Source organism: Ammospiza nelsoni, chromosome 16 (genome assembly GCF_027579445.1).
Source record: "Ammospiza nelsoni isolate bAmmNel1 chromosome 16, bAmmNel1.pri, whole genome shotgun sequence".
In the NCBI taxonomy this organism is placed as follows: Eukaryota; Metazoa; Chordata; class Aves; order Passeriformes; family Passerellidae; genus Ammospiza; species Ammospiza nelsoni.
In genome coordinates, this window is record NC_080648.1 from 3,743,513 (window position 1) to 3,766,275 (window position 22,763).

At 41.7% G+C, this 22,763-nt stretch overlaps 1 protein-coding gene across 9 annotated transcripts in view; it reads right to left on the reverse strand.

Moving 5' to 3' along the window:
• Positions 1-22,763, reverse strand: part of ANKHD1 (ankyrin repeat and KH domain containing 1) — a 100,975-nt gene that overhangs the window by 17,509 nt on the left and 60,703 nt on the right. For all 9 annotated transcript variants that reach the window (XM_059483804.1, XM_059483803.1, XM_059483802.1 and 6 more), the window contains exons 15-28: positions 18,175-18,918; positions 11,317-11,462; positions 11,104-11,215; positions 10,198-10,343; positions 8,411-8,553; positions 7,411-7,624; positions 6,014-6,189; positions 5,074-5,236; positions 3,886-3,981; positions 3,481-3,597; positions 2,315-2,489; positions 1,546-1,999; positions 1,039-1,113; positions 170-316 (exon numbers count right to left, since the gene is read on the reverse strand). In XM_059483804.1, coding sequence (XP_059339787.1) covers positions 170-316; positions 1,039-1,113; positions 1,546-1,999; positions 2,315-2,489; positions 3,481-3,597; positions 3,886-3,981; positions 5,074-5,236; positions 6,014-6,189; positions 7,411-7,624; positions 8,411-8,553; positions 10,198-10,343; positions 11,104-11,215; positions 11,317-11,462; positions 18,175-18,918 — 2,908 coding nt within the window. The remainder of the gene's footprint in view (positions 1-169; positions 317-1,038; positions 1,114-1,545; positions 2,000-2,314; positions 2,490-3,480; positions 3,598-3,885; positions 3,982-5,073; positions 5,237-6,013; positions 6,190-7,410; positions 7,625-8,410; positions 8,554-10,197; positions 10,344-11,103; positions 11,216-11,316; positions 11,463-18,174; positions 18,919-22,763) is intronic.

The window sequence follows — 22,763 nt, forward strand, 5'->3', positions numbered from 1 at the left end:
AAATTAGGGTTGCAGTTGGTTTTCCCAGCACTGCAAGGGCAATCAGGACAGATTTTCCTGTAAGTTAATTCTTCAGTTATATAATCTTGCAGGACATTCTGTATTTGAGAATAATTTACAACCTAAAAAGCTCACAGACAGTTTTAAAATATAGTATTAAAGTCTTTACCTTCTAACCACTTCTTTCCAGCCTTCTTCTCTTTTCTGGCCTCTTTTTGGACTGGTCAGATTCAGCTTTACATTTGGAGAGCTCAGAGGCAGGGAAACAGACTTATAAGTAGTTGACAAAGAATTCGAATGACCTTCACCATCAAGTCTGGGAACAGAAATTCAGAATAAATTACAAATTACAGAATAAAATGACAGTTTATATTCCTGCAGCTTAAAACTAGTAGCATGAACTGTTTCCAGAAGAATCACCTCTAACAAGAGTCAGAAGGATGCATTTAGCTTGTCCTGCTGCAATGAACTGCACAGGCCCTTGCAGCAAACCTTGAATGAAAGGTCCAAGGCAGAAACAATTTATGTTCAAAGAACAGAATAGAGACAAATTCCAATTTTTTAACACTCCTAATGGGGGCCCAAAACACACACCCTCTAACCACAAGGGTTGATGAACCCACTCAGTCTGCATCTAACCTGAATCTGGGGAAAAATAGGAAAAACAAAAATATCCTCTCTTCCCACTCCCAGACAAGTGTCCTAATCAGTCTGACAACAGCCCTGTCTCACTGCCCTTCTTGATATCACAATGCCTATGTTCTTACTGAAGCTGGCCTCTCTGTCAGCCCAGTGTCCTGCAGATCAACCTCCCTTAGTGCAGAAAATGGAAAGAGAAAACAAAACTGTGGGGGATCAGACTTGTATTACTTAGATGTAAAACCAAGGACTACAGACCCACATGGGATCTAAGCTCTCTGATTCAGACCTCTTCAGAAAGTGGTGTTGTAGAAGTTATCAGCACATCCCCAGGCAGCTGAATGACCCTTTGAAGCATTCATGTGGCCCCTACATTCCCCGAGTTCCTCTGACTCTCACCTCTGGCTTGACAAGGTTATATCAAACTGGCCATCAACCTGGCAGGCGAAGTGCTCAGAGTCTTCTTCTTCTCTCCTTAAAAGAAAGAGATTGCAAGTCAAACAAGTTAATGATGAAACCATAAAACAATCAAAAGGCAAAAAAACCACTTCAGTGTGTGGATGATTAGTAAAGCTGGTACTTCCTTATTAAATTCCCAGCATATTCACTTTAAGATCTATTCTAACAAAGCTAACAATGCAACATGGATGCTTAAAAAGTGCAGAGAGAAAAGGCCATTTCACTCAAGTAGTATTAAAAACTGGTCAACAATGCCAAAAAATCTTGTTCTAACAAGATTTTAAAGAGATTGTGTTCAACAAACTTAGCACAGCTTTGCAAATAAAGCAGCCTCGGTCTCTCTAGGCTCTGGGAATGTACAGTTAGTGAGAGCTTAAGCTACAGAACATCGACACTGGCATGGGTGGAACCTTGTGAAACAGCAGGGAAGGAGCAGAGCAGTCTCACCTGGTGGGTGTTTTGGAAGCTGAGGTGCTGTTTTTATCTTCCTGAGAGGGGATGAGCAGTGAGGCATAGCGCCGCTCCGAGGAGTTCGTGTCCATGGTGAAGTTCAGCTCCTGGCTTTTCCCTCCACTGCTGCTTTCACTGTTGCAGTCTGTGCTGTCCAGGTTATCTGAATCACTGTTCCCACTTGCACCACCACCTCTTGGCTCTCCATTTATTTTATTTTTATCTGCTTTTTGCTGTGCTAGGGATATATGCTGATCTGGCAAAATTATCTGCATATTCTGAGGAGTCTCTTTTGTTTTATTTTTCTTATTTTTTCTGTTTGTGCTGGGGGTAGTCACCACATTAGCTCTCTTCTTCCCAAAGGCATTTGTGAAGGTAGTTGAAGTTGCAGAAATTCCAATTGTAGTTGTAGTAGTTGCACTTGGAGGCTCTATAGGAACTTCTTGCTCCACTGAAAGAAAAGCAGTTTATACACCATCAGAACCCACAAAATAGAGAACTCAGTGCCCTCACTGAATACACCACAGCTGATGTTATGTTCCTTGCTGAGCTGTCAGACTAGCACCAAATTCAGCTGTAAATCCTCCAAGAGTGAAAGACTTTTGTAAACAAAGTAGGGGGTGAAAAAATGAGCAAAGGAGTTTTGTCAGGCAGCAGCCATGTAACACTGTCAAATATGAGAGACCAGCTTTCAGATTTCCTTTACTTTCATGGTTAGAAAGGTGGCACCCCCACAACTACATTGTTCATAGAAACACTTGTTTACCTTCATCATCATTTTCCTCTTCATCATCATCTTCTTGTAGCTCCAGAGTTTCCTTAGGCTTGTTTTCTTCATCTTCTTCTTGTTTTCTTTTTTGTTCCTCTTTCTTCTTCTTTCTCTTTTCCTTTCTTTTCTCCCTTTTGGCTGCAAGAGCTTGTTTTCTGCTCTCCTCTCTTGACTATGTAGGAGAAAAGAATCCATGTTTAAACATTTCACACAGACTAAATTATACTTATAATTCAGATCTTCCCTAGAAATCTGGGAGGAAGGAGAAAGGAGAGAGCACAATGAACTAGAATGACTTTGGCACACACTGAATCATTACACAGAAACTGGACAGAGCTTATGCAACAACTGGACTAGCTGGTCCCAAAACTTCTAAGGAATGATAACAAAGTAATAACCAAACCAGAAGTATTAAAAAAAACCCACAGTTTTAATGGAACACCAGAAAAGTCTCTCATCCTCTCAGTCCTTTCTCAAACATTTAATAAGCTCAGTGATAATTTTGGTGTGATGTCCACATCTTTGATTCAAAAGTCAGTACTCAATGGCTCTAATTTTAACCTTTTTTTTTTTAATATATGGAATCAGTCATCTGCTGCACTGTTTGTGCACAGCAACTGATCTGTGCTCAAGTGCTCAACAAGTCCACAACCTGGAAAATTTAATAAACCAATGTGCAACTTATCAAAAACTGTAAGAACTTCTATTAAGAGAGCCCACTCTAGAATGTGTTACTTTAGAATAATTTACAGTATTCTCAGCAAAGGGAGAAGGGATTTTCTCCACTATCTGCTCAACTCCCCTGAGCAGAAGTCCATAAAATGCTTATGGACATTATTTACACCTACAGAAATATAGCACGAGACTGGAGACCTCCCTTACTCACACATCCTCTGTGCTGAGGTGATCCCAGAGAGCCACTGCCTACAGAACTATTGCTAAGTCCAGGCTTTCCCAAAAAGGACAATGAAGTGGAGGAAGCAGAAATCAGTCCTGGTTTGCCCCCCTCAGTATGTGCCTCACTTGGATGATACATTAGGGGAAGGAACACAGACACAGCCAGAGCATGAAGACTAACTGCCCCAAGAAGCATTGAAGGAAATGCAGCCTAGAGATTCACACACAGCTCAAACACTGCTACATGACAGCAATCATCTACTCACTTTCTCCAGGTCTAGCTCCTTCAGCAGTATAGTTGCATTTTTATTGGCTTCTGCAGCCTGCTGGTCTTTAGCTTTCACAATTGTCTCCACACACTGGTGACACTTTTTCAACAGGTCCTGAAATGCAAACTTGTCTTATTACCACTGTAATAAACAACTGAGGAGTGAGGCTTGCTCTACAATGAGATTAACTCCCCTGTGTTCATAAACATACAAACTATTCACAAAATAGGATCTAATGCTGATTTACTTTTTAAGTGCTATATTAAAAAGGAGAGATGCACAAATCTCCAAATCATATGTATGTGAGCAAACATGTACATTCAGTGTTTGAATACTTAAGAATTCCCCATGGATATTTTTGCTGGACATTCAGGGAGGGTCATGTCCCCAAGTCCCGCTCACCTTGTCCGTGATGGTGGCGATGTAGCGCATGCACTCAATGTCTGAAGGAAACTGGTTCACTTCTTTCACCAGGAACTGAACTACTTTCACATGCCCCTGGAACACCAAAGAAAATTCTAACTTTTTGTATACAATTCTCAATATTCATCATCAAAATACAAGTCTGGTATCTCTCAGTTCAATGCAAAACACTGAAAATAAGCAAGAATATTTTTGGTAAGCTGCTGTTTGGGAAGAAGGGCAGCTCCTGCTTGCTCAGTGCTGACAGCGCAGCCACTGCTCTGCTTCAAGGTGGTAAAGACAAGCTCTTCCACAAGTTACTTTTTATTTTAAAATACAAAAGGCAGATCTTCATGATTTAAGTAACAACCAAGACACAAGACAACCCTCTTTAGATACCATCTGTCACCCAATCCACTCTCTTGCCACTCACCCCATGGAGCTGACTTAGACTGTTCAATTACAGGCCAAGATCAGGAGACTGAGCCACCTGAATGTTATCCTGGCAAGCACATTCCTCTGCTCCCAGGGTACACTGTGCAACCACACAAAGCACCCAACTGTTGCTTCTGAAGTTATGTGAAAGCAAGGCAGTGTTAAAACAGGGGCAAGCTCAGCATTTTTGGTTGTAAAAAAAGCTGCACAGTTATTTGCTCCTTTGTTAAAGGCAAAGCAGCTACAGTTAATAAATTCCTCTGCTTATGCTCCTTGCATCCAACATCACAACTGATGGAACCATCCCAAAGCAATGCTCTTCCTGCCAAGAAGAAAAGGCAGTGGGTGACAGAAGAGCTGATTACACAGTGTCCAATCACAACATATTAAGAACAAAATGAGAGAAGAACAAAGGAATCAGGACAGCTTATTGCAGACTGGTATTGTATTCACCTCCAAAGCAGGACTGAAACAAGCAGTACAGACTGCAGAAATACAGAAATCTCTAACAGTCAAAGTTTTTGAACAGTGTACAACTGGAAATTATAAAGCTAACATCATTTATGGAACAAAGATTTTTAGATCTCAAAAACTGGATCTTTGTGAAATACAGTAACTATGACTTTGAAGCAGGTATTTTATCAAAGTAGCAATTTTGTCATGTTGTATTTGATTCTTCCAAACCCAAGCATTCAGACTCAAGACCAAACAAGAGGCACAATTTTGAAAACATACAAGAGGTTGGTGTCCTACCTTGCGGAATGCTGACATCAGAGGGGTGATTTTCCTGTTATCTGCAGCATCCACATCTGCCCCTGCCTGCACAAGCAGCTGCACCACGTCGTAGTGCCCCCCATTGGCTGCCAGCCACAGCGGCGTGTTTCCTTTCTTGTTGCGAACGTCGATGTGTGCCCCTCTGAAAGCACGACCAGAGACATGGTGTGAGTAAAGGTGCAAGTCAGAGAGCAAGACCACAAAACATCTTAGTACAACTGGATATAGAACTTTAATAACTAAAACACAATGGCAAGATATGAGAAATTCTGCCCCTGAAATTTGCTGTTTCATCTGCAGAGTAGTGACAAGGGAAATATTGAAACCTCCCTGACAGAAATGAACACTCATTTCATGTCACCTAATGCAACCAGCCACCTTTAAATGATCAGTGTGGTGACTACCCACAGGACAAAGCAGCCCCTTGAGGTTTTAGCAGCACACTGGGTTATGCTTGAAAAGCTCAAGAGCTACTTCCAGGCTTTGCCCCCCAAGTGACAGTGAAGATGTGCTCACGTAGAAGTTGCTGGATCCATACACAAACAAGCTATCCAAGCCAGACACTGCCTGCCTGCCTCTGGTCCCAGCTGCCTGCCTGGCTTAACTCACACTGCAATGGCAAGATATTCCAGGATAACACTGCAGAGTAGGGAACAGATTTAACACCCTATTTTCAAAGTTTCCTATTCCCTTTGCTCTCAGGTGCATGAGGTAATGTGAACAAGAGCACCCTTGCCACAGAGGAATACAGAACAAATGTGCCACTAATCATTAGTTATAACTGCTTTGGGTTGAAGGGACCTGAAAGCTCATCTTGTTCCAACCCTCTTATCATGGGCAGGGAAGCCACCCAGGAGATCAGGTTGCTCAGAGCCCCACCCACTCTGGCCTTAAAGACTTAATGAGCAGAAATGATTACCGGTTAATGAGGAGCTCGCAGAACTTGTAGTGACCCTTATCTGCTGCAATCGTTAGAGCTGTATCTCTTGAGGAAGGCACAGGTGGGGCATTCACATCTGCTCCTTTATCAAGGAGAACCCTTCCAACCTCTGCATAGCCTCCTGAAGCTGCTTCCATCAGAGGTGTGAGACCAGTCTGTGCAAAGAGAACGAGTTACTCTGTGAAATCTGCACAACATATTCAGATAAGACATAAATGATTCCTACAAAGGGAAATCAGATTTTTATTTAGCTGCTTATATTTAGTTTAGGAGCCTAACTTCAAGCAGTCTCTTCCTCAAAAAAGACCCCAAAAACCCAACAAAAAAAAAACCCCAACAACAAAACAAAACACCCACACACAAACCAACCAAACAAAACCAACCCAAAACCCAAACACTCTTGGGCTTTGATTTATACAAACCCAAGCAAACTGTTGACTAAGCACCACCAGATACCTGTCTCAACAGCAAATGCAAAGTTTATAACAAGATCTCTACAACAGAGGTTAGAACAGATTCAAATGAAGACACAAGTGTTTCTACAAAAATACTCAGAAACTGGCTTTATAGCTTTTCTCTAGCCTCCCTTGGCACTGAGACTGATCTGGGCCCAACTTAGTTGCCAGGTCAGACTGTTAAAAAAACTTACACCAGCTGCTAACATGCCCAACTGACCATTTGAGAGCTGGCTTTTATCCATATCCCCTTTTCTCCAGCCACAGTCATTCCAGAAGCAGGCGGGGTAGACAGACACAGCAATTATTTCAGCAGCCTTAGGAGTTACCAAAAATTCCTTTGTGCTGTGGAAATCAGTCTGGCTGTCTACACAAGCTTTAAGCTTGCTTTATGGCAGGAGACACAAAGCTGTCCCAGAGCACCAAAGGATGGGACCTGTGGAGCATTTCAGAGGCACAGAAGGTCACAGTACTGAAGCCACGGGTTCTACAGCAACGTAAAAGCTTTACAAAGTTTGACTGCACTACTTTGGTTGTAGACAAGAAGTCTGTTCTATATGAGAATCACAAGCAACACTATTCTCTTCCTGCCTAGACTTCACTTGCATGTAAAAATATCTGTATCTGCTCTGTTACTGAGTATCATGTCAAGTTAAAACCTGAAAAAAGTCTAGACAAGAGTCAATCTAAGTTTCATTATAAACTCAGAAAGACCAGTCAGCTTTTCCCTAATGCAAAAAAAAAAATACATCATCATTGATGCTTTTTTATTTTTTAAAAGAAACCACACTCATTTCAGAACATTTAAGCGCTCTGATGTAATAACTCCTCTGAGCCCAGAAAAGCTCAAAGTTACAGGAAAATCTGAAGAAACTTGATGACTCAGAGGCAATAAATCATAAGGAAAGGCAAGTCCCTCACCTTTGCCCTGTGCTCCACATTGGCCTTCCTATCCAGCAGCAGGCTGACCACCTCTGCCCGGCCCTGGAAGCAGGCCAGGGTGAGGGCAGTGTTGCGGTTGGTCTCGATCTGGGCGTTAATGTCAGAGCCCATATCAAGCAGCAGCTTCACGGCAGGGACGTGGCCATTCATAGCAGCCAACATCAGAGGAGAAATCCCCAGCTTACTGCCAGTCCTGAGGGAAAGAAACAAATTGCAGTGCCCACAGCAGAAGAAAAGCTCTGGGAAATATAAGTGTATCCAAGAGGGACAAAATGTTTTGTTGTAAGTCAGAAAAGAACATATTACCTAAACTAAAAATATAGGCACTTACTTAAAATAGCAGCATTTTTAATTGATTAGGAGAAACGACCAGAGGGACTATATGCAATAGACAATTGCAATTTATAAACCAAGAAAACGTATTTCAGCTGTTACACATTCTGATGGCCAAAGCAAACATAAGTCTTAAGCTACATCTGATTTTTTCAAAGAAAAACATGCTTCTAGCACAGCTTTAAATTTCCCTAGTTAAGAGTTCTCTTGCTCTATCTAGTGTTAGAATACATGTAAGTTTTCTTAAACTTATACAGAGCAGGCTTAAGAGACACAGCTGTGTAAATTTGTTCCTCTGCTTGAAGAAGACATCTTCAAACACACCAAGCTGCCCTGAGCACTTGGTTGCTTTCTTGACATTGTTCTATTTGGAAATAGTTTGACTTTCAGACCTCAGAATGGTGGAAAAGGGAAAGAATAGGTTTGCAAACTATAATCCCTCAAAATTTAGGTATAAGTCAGATGAAGTTTGTGATAGTTAAAGGATTTAAAAGCACTAAACATGAACATAGAAGATGTCATCAGTGTAAAAACACTGTTGCAAGGAGGTCTGAAAACACCTGAGATTCCAACCTGTGCCTCAGGATGGAGCCAACAGGGAGTGCCTGTGCCACACTGAAGCTCAGCTGCTCACATGGTACATTACCTGGAATTAATTTCTGCCCCAGCATTGAGAAGAATCTTGATGATATTAACATAGCCACCAGATGCAGCAAGGCTCAACGGCGTGTAATCAGACACATTCCTGTGTTCTTTGTTTGCTCCCCGGGCCAACAGCAAATCAACAACCTGAAAAGACAGGACAAGTATTAACAGACATATTGTGGCCTCTGCTATTATCCAGGGAGTGAGGGGATGTTATCACAGACTTTCCAATGTGCTACCAGTTTCCTTTGTCAACAGACAGGATGCCATAGGAAAATCTCCACCCTCTTGTGCTTGACTTTTCCCTATCTCTGTCCAGCCCCCACAGCCCATGACCACAGCAGCTGAGCACTTGTCTGCCAGAAAGGTTATTTTACCTAAATAAAACTGCAAGGCTTTAAAGTGAAGCTCTTCCTGGGAATCTTAAGTTTGCAAACAATAGATCTACCCCACTCCCATAATGTCTCACAATGTTTGAGCATCTCTTTCAGAAAAAATCATCTCACAACTTGAATTCAAATGACACTTGAGCCAAGTTTGGCCATCTCTATTATATGAACTATGCAAAAAAAAAAGTGGTAAAAATCAGAGGGACTGATGTTAATGGAAGAAGGACGAGGAAGGACTCCTCCATCAGAAGTTGAGAAATAAAATGGCAGAAAATTCAACCATTTTGGTAATGTACTCCAGTGGGCCTCAATTTACTATTAATATAAGCTAGGTGATTTCCAAACAAGCCAGAAAAAACGCTCCTTGCTAAGCAAAAAACATAAGAGGCAGATACTGGCATAAAGAAAAAAAAAATAAAGAGGAAGAACAGAAGACTTCAGTTGTTCAATATATAATGCTACTATTACAGGCCATGCTGATCTTGCCTTTTTTATGAGAAGCACTTTTACTGTTAAAGATCTGCAATTCAAAAGTAAAATGGAAACTTTCCAATTTTGGCCAAATATTTTAATCCTTATATTAATCTACTACAAAGCTCTTGGCCGTCTCCATGCCATCTTCTAAGGTGCTATGCACATGACTGAAATAGGAAGGATTTCACAAATCTTATTTGGACAACAACACACACACACACACAAATCTGACAGAACTCTGAAACATCCTTAAATAAAAGATGTGCACAATGTGTCCTGCATTGCATCTGCACTTATCAGCCCTGTGCATTATCACTAAAGCCATGTACTGGAATCATTTACCCAGTGAGGTGGTAGAGGCATCATCCCTTGAAGAATTTAAAAAAAGACTGGATGTGGCACTTGCTGCCATGATCTAGTTGAACAGTTAGAACATCGGCTGGACTAGATGATCTTATAGGTCTCTTCCAGTCTTGAAAATTCTGTGATTCTGTGATTCTGTGATACTGCCCACACAAAATCCCAGCTTCTGCCCTTGTGTACCTGCACTGGCTGTTTCAGGTTTGACAACAGCAAAGATGGATAAGGCAACTGCTCAGTGAATAAAGTTATTCAAGAAATATCTGCCTCCCTCACAGAAGCACTTACTATGTGAGGATGCACTGACTGAAGAAAGACCACAAATTATCACAAGTGACTGTGACCATTAACTAACAAACTGGGATAGGCAAGGAGAGAAGAAAAAAGACTTAAATTTCTTCTTCCTTTCTTAGAAGAAGAAAAAGCCTTAAATTAGCTACACTGAAACACCTTCCAGAAAAAAAGTAAGATGTGCCAACAACAGAAGAAGCCCAAGACTGTACAAAAAAGCCCCTATCTTACTATCTGCAAGTAGCAACCCTTTGAGACATCGATGTGTCTGTACCTCCTGGCGTCCACCGGAGCATGCCAAGGAGAGCGGAGTATCCTTCGTGCGCTCCGACTGCGCTTCTATATCCCCACCTTTGTCCAGAAGAATTTCCACCACACCAACATGTCCAGCAGTTGCAGCCAGAATCAAGGGTGTAAAACCTAGTAACATGAGATTGTATTAAAAAGCAACCTTGAGTATCTTAACAGTATTATTAAGGAGCAGAAATGCACAAATGGGTTGATTCACAATGACTTCTATTGATCATATCTCTTCCTCAGACTGGGTGTTTCCTGCTGGGTGCCACAATCTCAGAGCCTTTCCCAACCCTGTTCTGACCCTGTCACATCGTGGCTCTGATTCCAGCCAAAGGCTGTTCAAAAGAAATTTAAACACTGCTTGCAGTGATCAGTTTGGATTAAGTTCTGACCAACTCCTCTCATTGGAGAAGTCACAGCTTTCTGCATAATTACTGTTAAATTAAGCTCCAACCAGTGACCACACCTGCCCTGCATGTGTTGCTGACTGCCAGTGGTCAATATGAGCTCCAACACAGGTGGTGTGGTGGTTTTGTTCTCTCAGCTCTAAAAGATGTGAGATTTTGCTGAACTCTGTTCCTGAAAACAATGATACCCAACCTGACAACTGCCACCATTCAGCTCTGACAGGCAAGATGGGCTGGTTACCCCCATCAGCTCCTCTATCAAGCTTGCTGAGGTCATTTGTAGAGGGTGAGTTGTAAGGACAGAAGTGCCTCATGTTTCACAAATCTGCTTAAGATCCCACTCAGGTGCAGACAGAAGCTCACTGGCTTTGTATGACCAATGCTACTATGTGAAGTGCAAGAATTCAGCTCACATTTTGAAATTTGTTGTTTCAAGCTTTAGTTGATGCTCAAATTGTGTTTTGGCTTTCACTCACCCTTCTTGTCTCTGTGTTCAATATTGGCACCACGGGCGATCAGCACAGACACGAGCTCCTCGTGCCCTCCTGCACACGCCAGCGTCAGCGCAGTGTCGTGATTGCTTTCAGTCTTCACACATAGGTAAAAAAAAGCAGATATTCAGAAACAAAAAATAAAGACAATTTTTTTTTTCCAAGCCAATCCCCTCCCAGCTTAGCTGGATTACTCACATGTGCATCAATGTCCACAGATGGGTACATGGGGAGCACGGACTGCGGGGGCACATTGCTGCCTGCCTGCGGGCAGGGCTCGGGCGTCGGGGACTCGGTAGTGTGCGAGGAGCTGGTGGAGCCACTGGGCACTCTGCTATTCACAGCTGAAAATGAACACCAGGTTATTAATCCACTCTTAGCAATGTCTCATTTTATATGAAAAATATTAAGTTCCACAAAACTGCAATGGTCTAATATCAGAATAGTAACGGGGGAAGCAAATTGAATGTTCCTAAAACCAAAAAGCGGCTTTGTGGCAGTTACACAGTGTAAGCATCGTCTCCAAACTGTGATAAGTTAGAAAATAATTTTATTAATCAGTCTGTATGCATTACAAGTGTGAATTATGAAGGTGATTAGTTACCCTTTTCTAATTGTAACCTTCACTGTTAAAAAGAGTTCAATCATATGCTCAGTTTAAGCAGGCAAATTATTTATCACTAACACACAAACCTAATGTTGAAAAATGTAGTCTTCTTCTGCAATCCCAAATTTTTTTCACATAAAGGTTAGTGCACACAGCCTCCAGAGAAAGTTTGCAGAGCAAGATGACTGACAGCAACTCACACCATTAATCATGTCTCAGAGTTAAACCAACCCAGGAAAGTGGAAGGGAAGCAGACAGGAGGGGGCAGTCAACAAAAATAAGAAAGCTGAAAACTGTCTGTGCTCCCTAAAATTTATTCTGATTGATGCACAGCCTGTAAAAGATGCCATCCTGAAGATCCAGCATTGCACAGGGACACAAGGAATGCAACTTTATCTTTTTTTTTTTTTTTAACAATTACTAAAAAAAAATTAATAATTGAGAATTAGACTTTTTTCACCTAGTTTTAAATCAACAAGCAGAGGATATCTACTGCAGGGCCAGAACTCCTGCCTGCCTCTGTAACCTGATGAGAGTCCAAGTGGAGGCTGATCCCTGTAATCAGCTGGGATTCCCTGCCAGCAAGGTGTAACACACCTACACAGACTTGGTGTGTGTTTTAGCTTCAGTAATCCCTGCTGATAGAGCAGCTGGATTTCACAAGGATTGTCACTGCTGGATTGCCAAATGTCTCTATTATGTAGCCTCATCAGCTGGAACACCTGGTGAACTTTAGTTATGCCAAACCACACAGTACTTAGCAGCATTCCTGGAAGAAGCAACTGAAGGAAAACTCTGACAGCTCCAGGTAGGAAACAAGCAGCAGCAGCATTTTGCTTTTGTCCAAGTGCTAAGGGAAGATGAAGGATGAACTCAAACCTGTGTATGACCTAGAGAAAAAATTTTGCAAACTAGCTTAACCTTCCTCATTTAATTGACAGATTACACACCAGCAATTACTCACAGGAAAATGGTGCAGATGGAAAAGTCATAGCAAAAGCCCCAACATGACCATTAACACCACTGATGCAGCCTACAGAGCTGTCAGTGCCTGACAAAGGAAACAGACTGAAATACAGCAAGGTGGGTCACCTCCACTGGGCTCTGCAAACGTGGCAGGTGGGTCACTGAAATTTGGGGAAGTTCCATTTCCAGTTGTATTTTCTAAGCAAACACTTCTCCTTGCATAGGTAAAATCAGCATTAACATGTGGTCACCACGTTTAGGCAATGAAGTACCAGATCTGAATTCTTGTTACAACCTTCATGAGCAAACCAGATTTGAATTAAAAGTTTCAAATACAAAAGCTCACTATGGATTATCACTCACAGCAGCAAATGAGCATTAATTAATGCAATACGATTGTTTTCTTGCTCAATGCACTGAAATAATTGGATTTCTACAGATGACTCCTTCCAAAATACCATATCACCCTGTTAAAGATTTATGTTAAATCAAGCTGGTCCTTCCTCATGGAAGACACTAGCTCAATTTTTTCAGTTCTTGCAACTACAGATACACATAAAACCACATGCATGTGGTGTGCATGCAGAGCAGGGTGTGCAGAGGGACTCCACAGGAGCCAGTTTAAGGGTTTTAAAGTGATATATTCAGTGTTGCTGTCACAGGTCCCACAAATTCTCTGTATTTCACAACCATGACTGAAAATATCAAAGTATTTCCTGCATACTTTAGATTTTCATCTTGTGTTTGAAGTATACAAGTGTGCATTACACACTTCATGTGCACAGTTATAACATTAAGCACGAGAGAGAACACCAAAGGCAGTAGAAATGAAGATAAACCCTGCACTGATACCCTAAAATATGGTTTAAAATAAAATCTAACAAATATTCCTGCAACAGTCACCAATTAATCACCCCCTGTAAAACTACTGAGCTTACAAAATGGCAGAGTTTTCAAAATGCTATTTTTTTATTTCCTCAGTGTGGACTCAAGCTGGACCCATGGAGCAGCAGCATAATTTGTGGTCTGTGGAGCGAAAAAGGCCTGGGAACTTCTGCCTCCAGTTTCATGGGGCTGACTCATCCCAGCTCTGGTTACACAGCAAAATCCAGATTTTAAACTTGAAAATGACCTTGCAGCAATGGTTCCACCATGGCATTAACAGGGAATGTCTGTGGTACCACAGCTTAGCAGTGAAAGCAGCACTGACACTGCTTGCCCTCAATTCCAGGGAAATACCAATTTTGTGACAGAGGTTTTAGACATGTCCATAGACTTCAATATTCAAAAGATTTCCTTATAGAAAAAAAAATTACCCTACACATGACAAAATCCAGGTTTCCCATGCCCTACAAAGGGTTTCCAATGTTTCAAAGGATCTGTGTTTGTATGAGTGGGAAGCTGAATGCTGGTCTTTAAAGACATGGATAACTATTTTCAAAGTCATTAAAAATATCAAAGGAAACATGAGTAAAACAAAAGAAAGCAAGATCTTGGTATTTTATCCAAATAGCACTCTGGAGAATTGACAGTACCTGGAGCAAGCAGCTCTGGATGAGATTTCAGCTGTAGGCTGAAACTGGCTACCCAACTGCTGTCATGACATTGGCATACAGAAATATTGGAATTAGATTTCAGTTCCTCTTTCCTCAAAGGAATTGGGATTTTCAGGACAGAGAGAATCATCCTTTTTCAAGCCTGAGCAGTCTTTCAGCCTGTCCAGGCAGCTTCTCAGTGACCTGCTACTGCAGAGGCTTTGGCACATTGGTAACTGCAGCTCCTTTCATGGCTCACCATTCATTCCTCACTCCAGATTGTCCCAGTAACCAGTTTTACTCCAATCCTCAATACAGTAACTCAGATGTCACCTTCCAAATCCTTACCTTAAAATATCATAATTCTGTATCACAGACTACAACCAGAATATCAGAACCAAACAACAAAGATTCTCAGAACACACCTGAAATTTCAGTTTGGAAACATCAGCTCACAGGATGAGAGTGGGACAGAAAAGCATACACAGTCTCTTGACTAAAAATACCAGCTGAGCAAAACAAAGAGAAACAAAAATATTCCAGCTAGAGACAAACCCCAGCAACACAGAAAAGTTCCTCATCTTTAATACCCTAAACCAGCAAACACTTTCAATTCAGATACTACAACTAAGAAATTTGCAATTGAAAATGCAGAAGGTGAACTGAAATGAAACTCCAAATATGCAAGACAAGAGGCTCCAAGAAACCAGATAGATACTGAGTAATGAAAATATCTGTGTTCCAAATTAATTGATTGGTTTCCCATCTAAACTGCACCAAGTCTGTCTCTTTTGTAAACCTGATTAGAATTTTGACTGTAGTAAGTCACATCTTTAATGTACTATTGGGTGCAAGACTTCTGCAGCAGCACATCAAAATAAACTCCATTACAAGCAAAACATTCTGGAGTTTATTTACTCACACAACCTGATGTGTGGGAAAGAGCTGCTTCATTTTTAGGTTTTAGCTGACTTTCCATAAGGTACTTGGTTACTTCTGTGTAGTTTTACAGAAGAGGGGATGTGTGCCACGACTCACTGACACTTTGCACCTTGACATTCACCACCTAAACACCTCACAGCTGACACATTCCTGCCAGCACAACTGTAAGATAAATACTCCATTTATGTATATTGTCACTGTTAAGTTGGTCAGCAAAATACAAATTTGTAGCTTCATAGAAATTGAAATTCTTCCTTACAACTGGTCCCAGCTGAGACTTGGAAAGATTTGCCTCCCACACCACAGAATCCCAGAATGGTTTGGGTTGGAAGGAACCTTAAAGCTCATCTCATTCCACCCCCTGCCATGGGCAGGGACACCTTCCACCAGCCCAGGTTCCTCCAAGCCCCATCCACCCTGTCCTTGGGCACTGCCAGGGATCCAGGGGCAGCTACAGATTCTCTGGGCAACCTCAGGGCCTCATCACCCTCACAGGGAGCAATTTCTTCCCAATATCCCATTTATCCCTGCCCTCTGGCAGTGGCAAGCCATTCCCTGTGTCTTGTCCCTCCAGACCCTTGTCCCAGGTCCTTCTCCTGGAGCCCCTTTAGGCTCTGGAATGAGTCTGAGGTCTCCCCTCAGCCTTCCCATCTCCAGGTGAGCACCCCCAGCTCTCCCAGCCTGGTCCAGAGCAGAGAGGCTACAGCCCTTGGAGCATCTCTGTGGCCTCCTCTGGATATCACCACTGCTAAGTGCAACAGTAAAAGGTATTCCAGGGCATAGGGAAAAATCATTTCTGTTTTTCTGAAGCAGTTCCCACCCAAACTGAAATCCTCAGAAGGAACATAAATGCTCATCCCTCTGCTAAACCCAGAGTCACTCACTGACATCACTGCAGCTCCAGCACTGGGATCATGGGGAGCCCTAAATGACACCCTGAGTGGGGGACACAAGCTCCCTAAAATCCAGGTACAAGCCCCTGAACCATTTAACCTGGCATCTGTAGTGGGCATGTAAAAACAGGTCTTGTAACAGCTTTTATTGCTCAAAAATTCTTTATAAAATTAAGGACTATAGGGTAAGTTTGTCAGAAAAATGTATTTTACATATGGATCAAAGAGTTCAGAGTATGAGTAGATAAATTTACCATTTGTTCTTACATGGCTATAAATCTGATATATAGTAGGATTATAATTTACATGGAGATCACTTTTACACAGTCTGGATGTACAAAGTGAGAAAGATATCTATCTTCTGACAATTTTTTCTGGAGGGAAGTGAAAGAGACTAATGAATTTCAGAAGAAAATATACTACTTTTTGCAGAAGCCTCTGGAACTCAATAACTAAAGACTCCTCAAGTTGCATTTCTGTAAATTTCACTTCTAATGCAGAAGATGGTGCTATTTGTAGTGATTTTTGAAATAAATAAATCTCATGTCTTAGCAAAAAATGTCTCTAACTACTTAGCAAAACCAGTAGCTGTTTCCAGAAAGCAAACCAATGTCTATTCAACTTTTTATAATTATTTTTAAGATACAGTTTTTCTGGCTGCTTGCAATCTTTTTTCCTACAGCACAGTTCTCACACTCAGCTGGACTGCAGCACTTTTCACAGCAGGGACACTGAGTTTGTGGCTGCAGAATGAGCTGCTGACCACGAGAGGGTACAGACTCCATGGCCTTGTGCCAGACACGTTCAACTCTCACCAACAGCAACTATTCCAAAGATTAATCCCTTGCTGATTATGTTTTGTGTTAGCCATTCAAATTTTCCTCATTATACACTCCAAGATTAAAATTTTGAGTAATAAAAATTGAGAATGTTTTAATGTTGGCTAAGTATTCTAAAGAGCACCACAGAACAGGGAGGGAGGCTCAGAACAGGAGGAGCTAAAACTGATGCTGTATAAAATAAAACAACTGAAATTACAGCGAGGGAAGGACAGCAGCTGGTACAACCACCCAACTGCTCCACCAACCCTGGGCAAAGTCACAAGTACTCTTGATTGCATGAGCTTGATGCAATTACCATTCTAAAGGCTCCCAGGAATGGCTCAAAGATCTCACTGCACACTTCTGCAGCCTTGACATCAGAGGACACGGCAGTGACTACAAAGGGGCAGGGGGAGACAGACAGGAAAATAATGGGCAGGGGTACAGGCACAAGGTACAAAGAAAAGTTGAGAAACACTGAATTAAAAAAAAAAACTACAGACCAAACAACACTGGCTATATCCTACATACCTCCAGCAGCAAACCTCAATCCTAGTCAAGTCCAGGAAATGAAGTGACCCAAAGTGATCCCTGCGTCTGCACAAGGGCACTCACACAGCCCGATGTGTGGGCACTCCCATTCCTCTTCACACCGTGCCAACACGTGGAAGGATGTTGGGGTTTTTGCTTTTCATCCAGCTAACAGGACACGTTTTTGCCATGTGGAACATCTAACCAGCAGATATTCCTGTACAACACCCAGGGTTTAGCAGGGATTCTGCAAACACAAGCCATCACAGAACGGAGGGGTTGTGCGTGGATTCCAGGCTGTGTCCTTTAAGCTCCAGCAGCAAGGACAGGGACGAGTTTGTCCATAAAAGTGACAACAATTTGGCTTTTTCTAGAGATGGCTACCACACTGAAGAAAGTCACTGAGAAGCCTGCACAGAAAATTCTACAGAAGATATAATTCTGTCATGCTTTTGAGTTTCCTAATGGGCACTACTAATTACTCATGATGAGGCTTTTTAAAGAAGCACAGAAAAAGATGAGGCCAAAGGGGCTAAAACAGGTGTCCAGTACAGGAAGTTTTGCACTTTGGAAAAAAAGATATTTAAAAGTATCATGTTAGAATTGGAAGTCACTGTTAGGATTAATAGCACTAATCAGGAACTTTATTCTTAAGCAAGTATTCCCAAACTGGAAAACCCCGAGACGTATTTGGAGGGAAGGAGAGAGAGGGAAACTGAGCACACAAATTAATGCAAAAATAGGTATATTTCTTAACCCACCTGCTATTAGGTCATCAAGAGTGTCGGTAAGCGTCTGTGCAGGAGTGGCAACCATTAATCCGTCTGGTTCTTGAACTAAGAGCCCCTGCCCAGCAATCTGCTGCTGCTGTCCTACATTCTGCTGATTCCCTAATGCTTTCTGAAGTTCAAGAGACTCTGTCCCATTATAACCTAAGTTACCAGAAAAATTACATTGCGGTGCTGGCAAAGGCTGGATAGGGACAAACTCTATTTGTTCAGCAGGTGGTGGAGACTGGTGTTGCTCATCATCTTTAGACAAGATTGTGTCAACCTGAGGTAACCCTGAAAAGTTATCCTCTGGCAGACCCTTATCAGCTTCCACTTCTGGGAAGACCCCTGTAAGTGAGCACTGCTGCTGCAGGGCAGGTGGTGTGTCTGTCTGACCTTTGGTCTCCAAATATTCTTTGGTAAACTGCTGTTGGGTTTTCATCTGCAACTGCCTTTCCACCTTCTGAAGCTCCTTCAATATTTTCTTCTTCTTCTGTACTTGTTCTTCTCTGTTCTTTTTAAGTTCTTCAATCTTATCTTTATTTAAAGGTTCACCTTGAATTAATTCCAATGATTTAAGTTGTGCTTTTTCAATAGCACTAATTCTCTGTCCAAGTTCATTCAGCTTGCCTTCAGTCTCTTCTACTATGCATTCCAAAGGCTGGTATGGGTGAAAAGGTGGCAGTAGGTCCTTATCTGCTACCTGCAGGGAACTTGACTTCTGCTTGGATGCACCTAAGCACATGAAAAATGTTTGAAAAAATGCCATGCTGAAGATACCCCAAACCTCCCCTCTCACCCACCAAAAATAATAATAATAAAAAAATAAAATGAAAAAAAATCTTTACAACTAACACTGCACATCTGTCAAAGCACAGAAAGGTAAACCCTACACTCCATGTTAAGACAAGAAAGGACAAAGCAGATAGATGGAATTTTCAATATTGGTCCTCACATGATCCCTTTCAGCACAGCTACTTTAATCTAACAAGGAACCTTGACAATTTCTGACATGGGTGACAATGCACTTGGGAAGGGGAATCAGCAAGAATAGCAAGGCCATTTACATGATCTACTGAGTTCCCAAAGTTCTTCTGTGCGTGCAGAAGTGAGTAAGATATCTGCAGACCTTAAAGTAAGAGTATTTTCCAGAGGCTGACTTCCAACAGCAAGGTTAGGAGCAGAAAGACTCTATGGCTGAGAGCAGACTAACCTGACAGTAAGATGATACTTTGAATTAGGATTTCTCCAAACATTGCAGCATTCACCTTGACATTACAAGCAGAACCTGCCATTGCAAACTTAGTGCTTTCAAGTGGAGAGTGAAGTTTTAGCACCTTTTTAAAAATTCTGGGACCAAACTAACAACATGCTCACTTCCCCTTCCAGTAACAAATGAACACTTCTGTTCATTATAAAGACTTTAAAAATCACCTTCACCAAGGCCCACCAAACCAGGGCAGCCCTGCCCCAATTACTGACTGTCCTCAAGCAACCCATGGCTGCTTTTTCCCAAAAGCCACATCTGGGAAACTCTAGACACATCTTACTGAAAGGAATCTATTAAGCACTGAAATTTTACTTATTACTTCAGTGTCAGACTTTAATTACAAATGTGAAAGTTTTAGCCTGATTAATTTTCTGCACTAATAGAAAGTTTGCTTTACCCAAGCACTGATATATGGAGCCTTCCAAACAAAAAAAAAAAAAAAAAAAAAAAAGGAAAGAAGACTTGAAGTTTTACAAAGTAGACTCACATAATTAATCATTAAAAGGGGAACTAAAATGATGTACAGTTTGAGCCACGGTTTAATAAAATTACCTAAACATTACACAGTTAAGTGAAAGTCTGGATGCAAGAACTAAGCCATGGATCAGCCACCAGCCCTGGAAGGATGAAGCTTCCTGAAACACAGATTTATTTCTCTCTGGGCTATCCTTCACCAATACACTAATTCACAAATAACTTCTCTTTGTATTGCTGTCAAAACAAGAGTCACATACACCTCACTTTGAAATGAATCTTTTTTAGAGGAACTAATTGTAAACCAAACAAATGTGAGATTTTTCTCTTATAAAGAGAAAGAACAAATATGGAAATAGAATTGGACCAACTTTGTACTTCACACCTTCAGCAGACTCCTGGGAGAGCAAACTATATCTAATTATATGAGAAACAACAAGAATCTTACTAATCCCAGGAAACAGCCCAGAATCCCACAGCCACCCTTAAACAACCCCAGGAAAGAGCCCAGGATCCCACAGCCCCTGGGACCACCCTTCAGGATGCTCCTTCTGCAGCTCCATACTCTGTGCAGCTCTGAGCACCTCTCCCCACCACTGTTACTTTGTCTCTGAAGCAGGACTGAGTCCCCAGGCACTTTCTCAGCACACAATAAGGAATTTGGGGGAAGTTCAGCAATCCCTGGCTCTGAGCTGGCTGGTGGCTCTTTAGCTCAATCCTGCTCTAACCTCTTTGGCTTTGCCATGCACTCAGGGGTTATCCTTTCATTTTAACAAGTGGAATTAACAGGTTTGTGAGACCACTCTTGAGAAATGCATTTTCTCACCAGAAATCTCTGCAAGGCTTGTCTATATCCTTGTTTTGAAAGGAAGCTGTGCTGCACTGCAATAGTAACCAAAGTACAAATGAACCCTGCCTTCAGCTGAGGTGGGAACCCTCTGTCCTGCTCACCTTCACCCCTAAGGGTCCTGTGTTTATCATTCCCATCCTCACTCAAGGCATTCCCACAGCCCAGCAGATCTGGACACCTTCTATCACTCCAGGAAAGAAAAGCTGCAGTTCAAAGAGCCTCCCATATAATGAAGTATCAAAGTTGTCCCTCTCAATCAAGTCTGAGCTGGGGAGAAAACAAACCTGTCATGGGAAAGCTTTTCTAGGGGCACAAGAGGAAGGAAAGAGCAGAAGCACAAACCCCACCTGGAGAGCTGGGCTGGGCTCACACAGCAGCTCCAAGCAGCAATCATCACACAAAGGTAGGACAGTTTCTGAGGACTGGTGTTAGGAGACCAGCTGGACTCTCAAGTTCCAGAAAAGGTATAGAAATTTACACTAATCAGCTGCTAATTAGATAGCAGGGCCACTTTTCAGGTTCCAGATCACCCTTTCTATGCCAGAAAACATTTGCAAGCTGTAACTGAAAGTATTGGTAGAGGATGAGGGGTAGGAAGAAAGATCTGCTAAACCTGACATGCTCACCAGAAGAGTCAGGTGAAAGCAGAGGAGGAGAAGTTACACTGTTGGTAGCTTTGCATATGCAAATACTGGATGTACTAAAAAGTAGCATTTCCTGGTTTAGCCAAATCTCCTCTATGTTACAAAATCCTGAAAAATACTGTGTCCATTTTAGTACATAATTATGAACACATACTTTACACTTCAACTTTTGAAATACATAAATTCAGTAAGACTTAAGAATCCAATCACAGGCCAGATCATAACCATGTCAACCTTTTAAAAAAAAATTATTTTGTACATTTATCTTTTGGGGGCAGCATCAGTCATCTACACAATCAACCTACTACCAAAATTACACCTAGCAACATTAAACTGTTAATCTGGCCTCTAAAGCCACTGTTTTCATCACTTTTAGAAGACTTGTTTGATATCAAATTAAGTTATTTAGACTGAAGATGACTGAAATCCAGATGTTGCCTCACCACCTGCCATCCAGTACCATGGTTACGGAAAAAAAATGATCAGCAAACCCAGAGTGGTTCTGGGCATGCTAGGAAAGCCACAGAGTAAAGGAGGGACTGATTCCCCAATTATTTTGTGAACAGTATCACCATTTGCTCTTTTATTTGCATTTCCACATTGCCACAAGTTCTGGTTCCTACCCTGTCTAACACAGCCTTCACCACAGCTCCGGCAGAGAGATCTTCAGCCAGGTTTGTGACCAACATTTATGCCTCAGGGTAAGACCTACTCTGCCAAACACAAACACAGCTTCCCCTGCACTCTGATCCCCACCTCTCCCCAGGCAGTGACAGCTGTTTCCTATGGCAATTTCCTGCACTGCTCCTATACACTAAAATCATCTCCCACAGAGCTGAGTTGCAAGAGCCCCCTCACCCCAAAGCAGAGAGGACACCATGACCAGGTTTTGATGCTTCTGGCTGCAAATAACATTTAAAGTCCCTAAACACTGTGAGCAAGAACCTGCAAAAATACCTTTCAGTTCTGTAGTCCTCAGGTGGCTTTCTCAAGCAATTGAACTCTTCTAATTTGAATTTGCTTAGAACACGTTCAGTATTTATACAGTTGCTGCCAACAAACAAATCTGATACTGTATTTCCTCACGAGTGGTTATGATTCTCAAGGAAGTTGCTCTTCTAGCTGTGATTTATAATCCACAGGATGCCACTTCTCCCAGGAAAGAACTAATTTATATGCCTTTCAGTTGTAGTAGACTTTATATTTTGTTAGACAAAATGCTTATTCTCAAAATTCTAATTTTATTAGACAAAATTTGTTAACAGCTCCTTAATTTCTATTGTCATTATCAAATGAAAAAAAGTGGATCAAAATCCAAACAGTAAAGTTAAAAAGATTTTTT